Below are 12,383 nucleotides of genomic sequence, written 5' to 3' on the forward strand. Positions count from 1 at the left end.
AACATAATTCCACAGAAATCCTTGAAAGTTTGTTTGCTAAGAATGGCATTTTCACATCTTGGACACAGGGTGGAGTAAAGCATGCTTGAAGACCATAAAACCAAAGATGTGTGCAAAGAGATGGAAGAACTATGTGCCACACCAGGTGCAAAATATTATGGTCAGAGTCCAGGGGAGGCAGTTCAGCCACAGAGGAAATAACATGCTCTGAACTCTATTACTGGACCTTCTCACACACAGAATTTCATGGATTAATGAAAAGCACTGAAGTCAGAAATTTCAAGCCCTCTCTATCACTTTTTTATCAGGTGACACTTAGCCTATCTGAACCTAACATATTATCTGTAAAGTGGGGAATATAGTCTGTGGTTCTTTTTCTTTCTGTTAATGTAGGCTCAACCATGATGGTCTAAGAAATGAAACCACATGTAATTAAAAGTAAGTACTTTTTATGGGTCTTTGCAGACTATTCAGGATGACGAGCTCCAACCCTGACAGCCAGATAATGTGGATATTAATAACAATAACAACAACAAGCTAAGGAAAGGAATAACATATTCCAGTGTTTGTACAGTATACTCCAATATGTACATATATATCTCATTTAGTCCTCTTAACCTTGAGAATGTGACATTATCCCCATTTTACAGCTGAGAAAACTCGGACTCATTGAGATTAAGCATCTTACATCACTAGTTTTGAATATATATATATATATGCAGGTATATGTGAACTCTAGCCTACGCACATCACTGTGTCATGAAATGTGGAATGGGAAGAAACTTAAGGGAAAAAGAGTTAACATGAAAAGCTATCCATGTTTTCTGAAATAAGAGCATTCCCCACCAGTTCTAATTATCGAGAAAACCTGCAGACCAAAGAGTATCAGATGAGTGAGAACAGATTGTGAGAGGCAATGTGTTGGAAGGAAAACCAATTATTCAGAGGCAGTAACTGACAATGAGTCCAGACTGATTGTCTGTGGCAACTGCCCAAAGTGGTCATCATCTACAGAAGAATATGTGTCCTAGAATGCATTTGGTTGGGGAAAATAAAAGCAGAAGAGTAAATCAAGCTAGCTTAAGTAACATTGGAATGTATTACAATAATAATTAAGAATACCACATAAAACCTCAGAAGGTAAGAAACAGCAAGACCTGCTAAGGACAAATATTAGTAGCTAGAACTCCTTAAAAATCCAAGGCAGACACCCTCTTCCCTCTGAATCTCTGATCTCGCTCTAGCTTTCTAGAGCAGGCTGAATGATGGCCCTGAAAGATATCCAGACCTAATTGCTGATCCTGTGGATCTAAGTAACATATAAAATTTATATGGCAAAGGGATTCTGCAGGAGGCATTCAAATTAAAGATCTTGAGATAGGGTGAGGATCTTGAGTTACACAGGTGGATACTAACTGTCATCACAAGTGTCATACGAGACCACACAAAAGAAGGTAATGTGATCATAGAAGCAGAGATTTGAAGTTGCTGTGCTGCTGGCTTTGACGATGGAGGAAGGAGCCACAGGCCAAGGAATGCACATCTCAAAGCTGAAAAAGCAAAGCAAAGGATTCTTTCTCCCCACCGAGCCCTTGGAATGGCCCAGCCAACACCCAGGTTTAGGCCCAGTGAAACTGACTTTGGATTTCTGTCTCCAGAGATGTAACGCAACACATTAGTGTTGTTGAAGCCACCATGAAGTAATTGGCTATAGCATCACAGCAAACTAGTACATACCAGTTTCATGTTTCTCTCTCTGCAGACTATTTATATCCATTTCTCTGTGCATATGGAAGATAATGGCCGCTTCACTCATTTGCAAATATATATTTCAGGGAATTCCCTGATAGTCCAGTGGTTAGGACTCCATAATTCCACTGCAGTGGGCACAGGTTTGATCCATGGTCAGGGAACTAAGATGCTGTATGGCATGGTCAAAAAAAAAAAATCCATCATAGGTATATTCAATATATACACATGTATGCTGAATATATTTAAATATATTGAGATATATATACAATTTACATGGATTTTTTTTTACTGTGCTGCACAACTTGCAGGATCTTAGTTTCTGGACCGGGGATTGAACCTGGGCCCACAACAATGAAAGTGCCGAATCTTAAGCACTGGACCACTAAGGAATTCTCTATTTTATTTTAGGACATGTATTTTAAATTACCTGTATTCTAAATCCAAATTCCTTGAAAGGTTCACTGAAGTGAATGGTCTGATTGGTCTCACTGAAGTGAGATGATGTCTTCCCCAATTCTCTTTTTGTAAGAGGAAGGGGTTGGCAAAAGGTAAATTGCCCTCTGTCCACACAGCCCCTGAGCAGGTACAATGGGGACAAGCATCTAAAAAGGGAGCTTGGGAACAGGGAGAAAACAAGAGGCATCTCAAAGATCAAACTAGGTCACTACCAGTTTGGTCATGGGTCATCTAGCTTTGTAGACAAAGATGAAGACTTTAAGAATTGGCAGGAAACCCTCATGGGAGAGCAAGCAGAGAAAGTGCTATCTTCAGAATGGATTCAAATACTATAATATATTATAAAATAACATAGGCCATAAAAAATAAAGCAGTGAATAAATGTTTAAAGATCAAAAGAAAGTAAAACAGTATCACCAGGAATGAAGCATCCATATAATTTTCTGCTCTGTACTCATAATCAGACATTCATTAAGAAGAATTTTGAAAGTTACTTAGTGTCCATAACAAAATTAGCAGTTCAAAAGAATACAAATTTGTTATCTTATAGTTCTGAAGTCAGAAGCCCAACACAAGTCATTACCAAGGCTGTCATCCCAGAATTGTACACCTGGTCCCTCCCTCAAGTGGAAACCAACTATTCTTATCTAAATTTCAGGAGGAAGCTGCAAAGAGGAAAACACTGGGTAGAACTAACTAGGCCCAAGCTGGCGGAAGTTTTGATCTTGAGCCTCACCACATGGTCATTATAATTCATTAGCATGCTAAATGACAATCCCACCAACACAATGACAGTTAACAATTACTAAGACAACAACCCAAAAAGCTCAAGCAAGGACCAACAATCAACAAAGTGAAAGGCAATCTATGCAACAGGAGAAATATTTGTGAACCATGTATCTTGATAAGATGTTAACATCCAAAACTCATGAGGAACTAAAATATTGCAATAGCAAATATATATATATAGTTATATTATTTATTTAGCAAATAATACATATATAAGTAATATATTATTTATTTAGCAAATATACATATATTTGCTATTGCAATATATAAATTCCTCATGTGTTTTGGATATTAACATCTTATCAAGATACATGGTTCATAGACAATATAAGATTGCACTTATATAATATTCTAGAAAATTCAAATTATGCTGACAGAAAACATCAGTGGTTGTCAGGTGCTGAGGTATGGAGGGAAAAGCATTTACTTGCAAAAGGTCATGAAAAATGTTTAAGGTAATGTTAAACCAATGTTGTACTGGTAGTGGTGGCTACGTAACTGTGTACATTTGTCAAAGTTCAACAAATTATATACTTAAACATGTTTACTGTCTATAAATCTTATCTCAATAAATTTTTTAAATATGTACATACACCTTCATCTATATAAGTAATCTCATTTTGACAAGCATCTTAAAACTTACTAAACACATTATAAATATTTTTAAAATTTTCCAAGTATCTAGTTCACTGAAACTTTAAATCAGATGTCTAAGTTTTTCTTTAGATAAATAAAATAAGCACCCAAGACAGTCTCTCAGGAGACTTTAACTTTCTGTCATTAGTAACTTCAGTTCTAATATCCCAAGATTGCAATAATAATAATTAACCTTTTTTAATGCCAAAATCCCAAGAGCCATTCTAAACCAAACCTCTAATGGTAAATTTTAAAAAATCTTTAAATATCACAGTTCTTCTAGTTGTAATCACTTTACAAATCACAAGCTAACATCATTTCCTAAAGAAAGCAAATAAGGTGAATATGTCTAAAATCAAGTCACAATATGCCAACTGAATGAACAGGAGTGACTAAACAAAGTGATGAAAATTTAGAAAGGTAGTTCAGTGAATGCAAATAGTTTTTTCTAACAACCAAAACCAGTAAAGCAGAATGAGATGCCTCAGGAAATAGAGAGCTTCACATCACTAGACGACAGAGGCAATGCGGAATGTTTTAGCACCAGACTATCTCACATGCCCTTTAGTTCTCTTCTAACCTGACAGTCTGTGGTTTTGAGTAGTTCCAAGTTTCTGAATAGATCCACAGAAGATACAGAAATTAACCGAATTGTCAGTTTATTACCTTTCTATATTGAAAAACAAGATCTGAAATTTGGGAGATTTGGGAAGAAAATCTTTCAGTCTTTTTGTCAGAGGCATAAACCAGAAGTCAGAAGACCTGCTCTTAATTCACTGGGTCTAACTTTCTGAGTCATCATCAAAGTTATTGTTCTGCCATTTTGGCAAAAATGTGATACCGAATATGTGTATTAAAAAAAGATTAAGTGATAACATAATGCTTGGACTTAGTACAAGTCAAAACTTAGACTTTTCTGTAAGAATAAAAGAAAACTGGAGAAAGTAATAGGAGCTTATAAAAGGACACTTTTTCATTCAAACGAAGCAGATGGTGTACTTTAGCAAAAACTGAATAACCATTTGGTGTGTTTTTGAGAAAAGGGGTGGGTATTATATGGGGAAGAGCTTCAGAGTAAGACAGAGAGATTTATATGGAATTCAAAATCAAAGCAGTAAAAAAAATATAAGGAATGATGGATGGAAGGCATAAGAAGAAAGACAAAATTTTTGATAACTGAAGGAAGAAAATGCCACAAGTTCTACATTCAGGAAGATGTAAGTATATTTTATTATGCATTTACCCATATTTATATTTTAAGCATCTAGGTCTTAGTAAATTTGTTTATATGTATATTTTATGAGTTAAAGTCCAATTACTGCTTTGCCAAAAAAAATTACTTATGACAGAAGTCAAAGGTGATAGCTTTCCCATAATTATGTAAATTCATGTGTTTAATGTCCCTCAGCTACAATTAAACTTTTTCATATTTTCCTGATAGCAGCACAGATTCCCCATCCCCCCACCCACATCTTAGTCCTTTTCTGTTATCTGTTGAACACAAAGTATGTATAAATCACTGCGATATCTCCTGTGTTAGGGCTATCAATCTGCCATTAGGACTGTAACTCATTCTAGAGAGGAGGAAAATAAGACTCAGGTTGCTTATGAAAGAGTCTTATGAAAGATCTCAAAGCTCTCCATGGTCAAATAAAAAATATAACACAGGTTCTCCAATTTTGATACCTACGAGGCTCTTTTCATCATTTCACAAATTCCTGACTGAATTGGATTCCTGAAATGTGCGATTTTATGCAGTTTTGCAACGATCCACAGAAATGGTAATGAGAAAAATGGTCCCCAAAAGAAAATCCTCATTTGGCAAGGTTGTAACTAAATTGTTACACACAGGTTGTCGTGGTCCAGAACCGTTCCTCCTGGACATGATGGAATCCTGAGGGCAGAGAGATCATCAAGACAAAGCTAACACAAACCCAGGTTTTCTTCACTATCGTGAACTTGAGAGACTCCAAAAATCAGAGCAATGCTATATCTTTAGTTCTTCTCATAGAAGTTTATTTGACCAAACTACAACAGAATATAAACATCCCAATACCGTTTTTCCATAGTTATGTAATCCTATGGCAATCATGGCAAATACCAACTCTGCGTTTGAACATCTCATACTTTTATTGTTGAAAAATGGCATAATGCTTTAAAGATACCAAGTTATTCACATTTTACAATAAGAGGGAATTCAAGCTCATATCAGGGTCATCAAAGACTATATAGGCAAATGGAAAACATTATGGCAGTGGGGAAATAGACAAATGGAAGAAACAGTAGAATAGATGAGAGGCAACTTCATGAGAACCCACAGTATTCTGTTATAATACTTATCAATATCCAGTGTTGTTGGTGATGAAGATGGTGACCTAGAAATGAAAGGTACTAGAAATGAAAAGCACGTCTACTTCTCTACAAAGTGTGCCCAATTCTACTACTGCACTAAACCTCAATAACATTAACACTGGCTCACCCAGAAACTATTTCTCACTTTAATAGTTTGGAAGTTTATTATCTGGGTGCAGGAGCAGTAGGGGAGGAGTGAATATTAGAATATTTTGTGGTAGAAAGACTTCCTTCTGGTACCAAGACCCTGTGTCAATGGGTGAGACCCTTTGAAGACTTCTGACAGCCTAAAAGAAGGTGAAAAAAACTGCCTTATAACAATTTGGAAGGTTATTTGAAGAAATGGAATAATGGACTTTGCAGCTGTAAACTACTCTCTTTTATCCTAGGCTGTTGTTATCTTCTTGTGATGCCCCCTACCTCTAAAACCTGAAAGATCAGATCTATCAGACTCATTGGCATTTGGGTCCCTTCCCCACATCCAGCATTAATATGGCAGCAATCAGTTTTCTAGAACTACATGGATCCTACACTTACAACTAGAGAAAAGGTGACACATGTCAGGAAGGTACAGATTATGGTAAAATCTGGATTTGATACATGAAAATGCAGACTCCTGAGTTTAATCTCGAACAGCTGCACCCTCATGCTTAAGCAGGGAGCTCCACCTTGCCGTTTTATTTATTTAATAAATAAATGAATGGGGCTTGTACCCAAAGAATGGGGGCTTAAATAGAGACTGTGACTGCCTTTATGGAAAGCAAAAGATATTATTTAGACTGGAAGGAAAATGTAGATGATCGATACTCTTTTTTATAGATGTGGAAATTGGAGCCCAGGATTTAAGAGAAAGTAAATGAGCTCTCCTGTTAGTTCAACGGCAAGTCAAGCTGTTCAAATCCTATTACATTCAAAAATTATTCTGAGATGAACAGAAACAAGTATGCATTTGTAAAGGAGTTTATTCACCGACCTAGAAAAGTTAAAAATTCTAAGAAACCAATATTTCCTGGCTAGAACAGAGAAGGTGAAGACAAAACACTTGTTATTAAAATAAGAAGGATACATTGATGTGTGGGATAAACGAGAGCTGAATAGAAATAAAGAGGTTCCTACAGGACCACAGAAGTCACAGCCAACCTTTCAAATGGAAATTTGTTCACCAGAAAAAAAAAAAAACAGCTGTCTTTAAGTCAAAAGGCAGTTACTAGAAGTTATTTACCCCAGGTGAAGTCCAAGGAAACTGACCTCCTTTAAAGAGGAACCAGATGGGCTCCAAACCCAGAAAGAATCCAGCGCAGGGTTCATGAGTATCTTGTTTTAACTTGATACTTAAGGAATAGTCACAAAATAATACAACAAATGACAGTAGGCAACTGTGTTCTATACAGTAGATATTCAACAAAGTTGAGCAGTATCCAGAGATAAAAGTGAGTGATTCAAATTATCTGTATCCGTATTTGAACTACTATTAATATCAAACATGATCTTCAAATGGCTGAAAAGAATATAAGAGATGAGTGAGAGAACCTATAAGAATCAATTGGAGGAAAGGGGGCATCCCTGGTAGCTCAGTGGTAAAGAATCCACTTGCCAATGCAGGAGACACGGGTTCGATCCTGACAGGGATCAAACTGCAGATCAACGCAGATCTCGCCGCAGAGCAATGAGCCCCTGCACCACAACTGCTGAAGCCCACACACCCCAGAGCCTGTGCTCCACAACAAGAGAAGTCACCACATACCACACCAGGGAGCAGCCCCCACTCGCTGCAAGTAGGGAAAAACCCACACAGCAACGAGGACCCAGCACAGCCAAAAAACAAATAAATAAATTTTAATTAAAAAGATTAAAAAAAGAATCAGTTGGGAAATGGGAGGGGAAATTTTGTTATTCTTCTGGATGCTGCCATGGATATAACACGACCAAAAAAGAACCACATTGACCATTTTCCCAAAAACAATTTTTCAAAATATATGAAATCACTTTTGCAAATTGTGAAACACAGACCATTGACCTACTTGTTGCATAACAGGGTAAACATAAAAATTTATATCATTATGGAAAATAAAAACAAAGAAAACCTCTGCTGCCTGATGGAGAGATCAACTATTATTACAGCAAAGTAACTTGGGTACACCTTGATACCCAATATAATATTGATAATGAAAACAAGGAGAGACAGAAACAAGTCCCCTTTCATTTGACTGTCTAGTTTTCATCGTCTCTGCTCTTTGATTTAAACAATACCTGAAACATTGAAATACCTTTGAAAAAAGCAACTCAGTTTTATTAACATTTCCTTTTTCCATTTTTCAAGTTGACTGGTTGGATTCTCAGTTAAGGAGGCACAGAATTTAGCTGGGAAAATAACATTAGGGAAAGTGAAAATGAAAAATGGAAGATTTGTATAAAAAAAGAATAAAATCATGAAGACTAGATTTTTATGGAATCACAAAGATAATTTTATTCAACCAAAAATTTTAATATGAGAATACTGAGTTTAGAGAACTCAGGGCATTGATCCAAGATCCTCCCTTTAATGGGGTTACAGAGAGAAGGAAAACAAATCACCCTCGACTCTTCATTCAGATCTTTTTCTACTGCATCTTAGCAATGATATTGACAGTTGAAAGTTTAAGTTGAATTTCATCTTTATATTTTATTATTTTTTCAGAGACATGCTGCCCACCTTGCTCTGCACTCAATGGATGTGCAGAATCAGACCACAGTGACCGAATTTGTCCTGACTGCCTTCCCTGCTCGCCAAAAGCTTCAGATTTTCCTCTTCGTGGTCCTCTTGTTTACTTACATGCTCACTCTAACAGGAAATGGTGTCATCATTTCCCTAATATGGGCTGATTATCGCCTCCAAACCCCAATGTACTTCTTCCTCAGTAATTTGTCATTGCTGGACATTTCATACACTACCTCAGTTACCCCCAAACTGTTATCCTTTCTCCTCAAGGACAGGAAGACCATATCTCTTGCAGGCTGCATCAGCCAAACATACTTCTTCTTCTTCCTGGGGACAGTGGAGTTTATCCTGCTGGTGGTGATGTCCTTTGACCGCTATGTGGCCATCTGTAACCCCCTGCGCTACACCACCATCATGAACAGCAGGGTGTGCCTCCTGCTGGTTCTGGGCTGCTGGGTGGGGGCCTTCCTGTCCGTGCTCTGCCCGGTTATTCTGCTGTCCAGGCTGCCCTTCTGCCAGAAGGAGATTAATCACTTCTTCTGTGACATCGCCCCTCTGCTGCAGGCGGCCTGCGTAGACACTCGTCTCCTTGAGATGATAAGCTTCCTTTTGTCTTCTCTCATCCTCCTGACCTCGCTGGTGTTCACCACCGTGTCCTACACCTACATCATCTCTACCATCCTGCGCATCCCCTCGGCCCAAGGGCGTCAGAAAGCCTTCTCCACCTGCGCTTCTCACATTACTGTCGTGTCTATTGCCTACGGGAGCAACATCTTCATGTACGTGAGACCCAGCCAAAATCAGTCCCTGGCATTTGATAAAGTGACTGCTGTCTTCACTATAATGGTGACCCCTCTCCTGAACCCCTTCATTTATAGTCTAAGGAATGAAACTGTAAAAGATGTTTTGAGAGATGCAGTCAACAAAATTATATCCTCATTGTACAGGAAACCTTGAAAGCCTGTTTCCTAAAAATGACACTTTCAGGACTTGCCTGGTGGTCCAGTGGCTGCAGGGGGCCCAGGTTGGATCTCTGGTCAGAGAACTAGATCCCACATGCTGTAACTAAAGATCCTACATGCCTAACGCCTAATAAGTAAATAAATATTTTTAAAAAAACTAAAAGCAAAATGACAGTTTAAAATCTTGGATGCAATGTGGAGTAAAGTATGCTTGAAGACCATAAAATCAAAGATGTATAAGAAGAAATGGAAAACTTCGTGCCACATCAGATGCAAAGTCAAAGTCTAAATGAGGTAATTCAGCCGGGGGGGGGCGAAAAATGCTCTGAACTCTTTTACTGGACTGTCTCACATGCAGAATATCATTGATTAAAGAAAAATACTAACCAGGGTCAGAAAACCTGAATGTTAAGCCTGACTCTAATGTGTTTTTTTAAGCAGGTGACACAGCCTCTCTGACCTTCATTTCCTTCTGTAAAGTGGGGAATACAGCTTGTGCTTTTCCTTTTTGTTAAAATAAGCTTAACTGAAATAGTCTAAGACATGCCACCACATGTGAATAAAAGTGAATTCTTATTACTGGGCATTTCATCATTTGCAAGACTATTGGCTTCATCCCTCTCAGCCAAATATTGTAGATAATAATTGTGAGAAATAACAACAAAACAAGGAAGAAGAGTAACATTTCTCAGTGTTGTACACTATACTTAAATGTACATATATATATATATATATATCATTTAATCCTCTTAACAACCTTGAAAATCAGATATTTTTATCTCCATTTTATAGATGAGAAAACTGTTCACTGAGCATCTTGCCCCATGCTACATCACTGGTTTTTACTATGTATGTGCAGATATATGTGAACGCCAGCCTACTTCAGCACTTCCTTATATCATGAAATATTAAATGGGAAGAAAGTTAAGACAGGAAACAAGTTAACATGGAAGTTATCCACTTTTTCTGAGATAAGAGCATTCCCTGCCAGTCCTCATTACCTAGAAAACCTGCAGACCAAGAAGTATCAGGATGAGGGAGAACAAACTTTGAGAAGCGACGGACTGAAAGGAAAACCAATTATTCAGGGGTAGTAACTGACAGTCTAGACTGATTGCCTGTGGCAACTGGCCAATGTGGTCATCATCTATAGAAGAATTAATATCCTAGAATTCACCTGGTTGGGGAAAAACAAATGGGGAAAAGTAACCAAGTGAGCTTAGGTAAAATGGGCATTTACTATAATAAGAAGAATACCGAATAAAACCCTAGGAGGTAAGAAATAGCAAGGTCTGCAAAGGAGCTAGAATCAGGATCTAGAAATCCTTTAAAAAACACAAGGCAGATACTCTCTTCCCTTTAAGTCTCTCGCCAGCTCGGGGGTGGGGAGGGGGGCGCTTAGTCTCTGTATTGTCGGTTTTTTTCCAAATATCTAGTAGTAGGCCAAATGAATGATGAACCCCAAAGAACCCCTAATACCTGATACCTGCAAATGTAACACACAGAGCATGTAAGTAAAGGATTTTCACTTTGTAAAAGTGAATAAGAACTTGAAATAGAGAGAGGATACTGGATTGCACAGATGGGTACTAACTGTAATCACAAGCATCCTTATATGAGAGAGCAGAGGGGAGATTTTACCACACAAAAGAAGGTAATGTGATCGTGGAAGCAGAGATATCAAGATGCTGTGCTGATGGCTTTGAAGATGGAGGAAGAAGCCATAAATCAAGGAATGCACCTTCAAAGCTGGGGGAAAGCCAGGAAATGAATTGTTTCCTCCCTAAAGCCTCTGGTATGGCATAGCTGACAACCAAGTTTAGGCCCAGTGAAACTGACTTTGGATTTCTCTCCAGAACTGTAGCAGAACACATTAGTGTTGTTTTAAGCCACCGAGTTTGTGGTAATTTGTTATGGCATCACAGCAAACTAGTACATACCTGATTCATGTTTCTTTCTCTGCAGACTATTTACTTCCACTTCTCTCTGCACAAAGAAAGTAATGGCTGCTTCAATTGTTCACAAATATATGTATATTTCAATCATAAATATATTCAACAAATATATAACTATATACATACATATATATAGGATACATTCAAACATTTGAGATATACATTATTTATTTGTTGTTGCTGTTGTTTTTTACTAAGTCTTAACCGACTCTGTGCAACCCCATAGACGTTAGCCCGCAGGTTCTGCTGTCCATGGGATTTTCCAGGTCAAAATATTGGAGTGGGTCGCCGTTTCCTTCTTCAGGGGATTTTCCCCACCCAGGGATCGAACCTGAATCTCCTACATTGGCAGGTGGATTCTTTACCACTGAGCCATCTGGGAAGATCCATACATTATTTATATCAACATTTACTTTAAATTATCTGAGCTCTAAATCAAAATTTCTGAAAAGAGGATCAGATTGGTCTAATTGAGGTTCATGATGTCCTCACCTGATTCATTCATTTGTAAGAGTAAGGGGCTGGCAAGAGGTAAACTGCCCTCTGTCCACACAGTCACTGAGCCGGTGCAATGGGTACAAGCATCCAAAAGAGAGCTTAGGAACAGGGAGAAAACAAGAGGCATCAGAAGACAAAATAGGTCACTACCAGTGTGACCCTGGGTCATCTAGCTTCATAGACAAAGATGAAGACCTTAAGAATTAGCAGGAAATCCATCAAGGGAGAGCAGGTAGAGAAAGTGCTGTCTTCAGAATGGATTCAGAATATTATAAAAGAACACTG

At 37.9% G+C, this 12,383-nt stretch overlaps 1 protein-coding gene across 1 annotated transcript; it reads left to right on the forward strand.

Annotated features, from left to right (window-relative positions):
* Positions 1-8,692: 8,692 nt before the first annotated feature.
* Positions 8,693-9,640, forward strand: LOC122705534 (olfactory receptor 6M1-like). The gene has a single exon (XM_043920970.1). The coding sequence runs from the start codon at positions 8,693-8,695 to the stop codon at positions 9,638-9,640; it is 948 nt and encodes a 315-aa protein (XP_043776905.1).
* Positions 9,641-12,383: the final 2,743 nt, after the last annotated feature.

This window comes from Cervus elaphus, chromosome 2 (genome assembly GCF_910594005.1).
Source record: "Cervus elaphus chromosome 2, mCerEla1.1, whole genome shotgun sequence".
Taxonomy (NCBI): domain Eukaryota; kingdom Metazoa; phylum Chordata; class Mammalia; order Artiodactyla; family Cervidae; genus Cervus; species Cervus elaphus.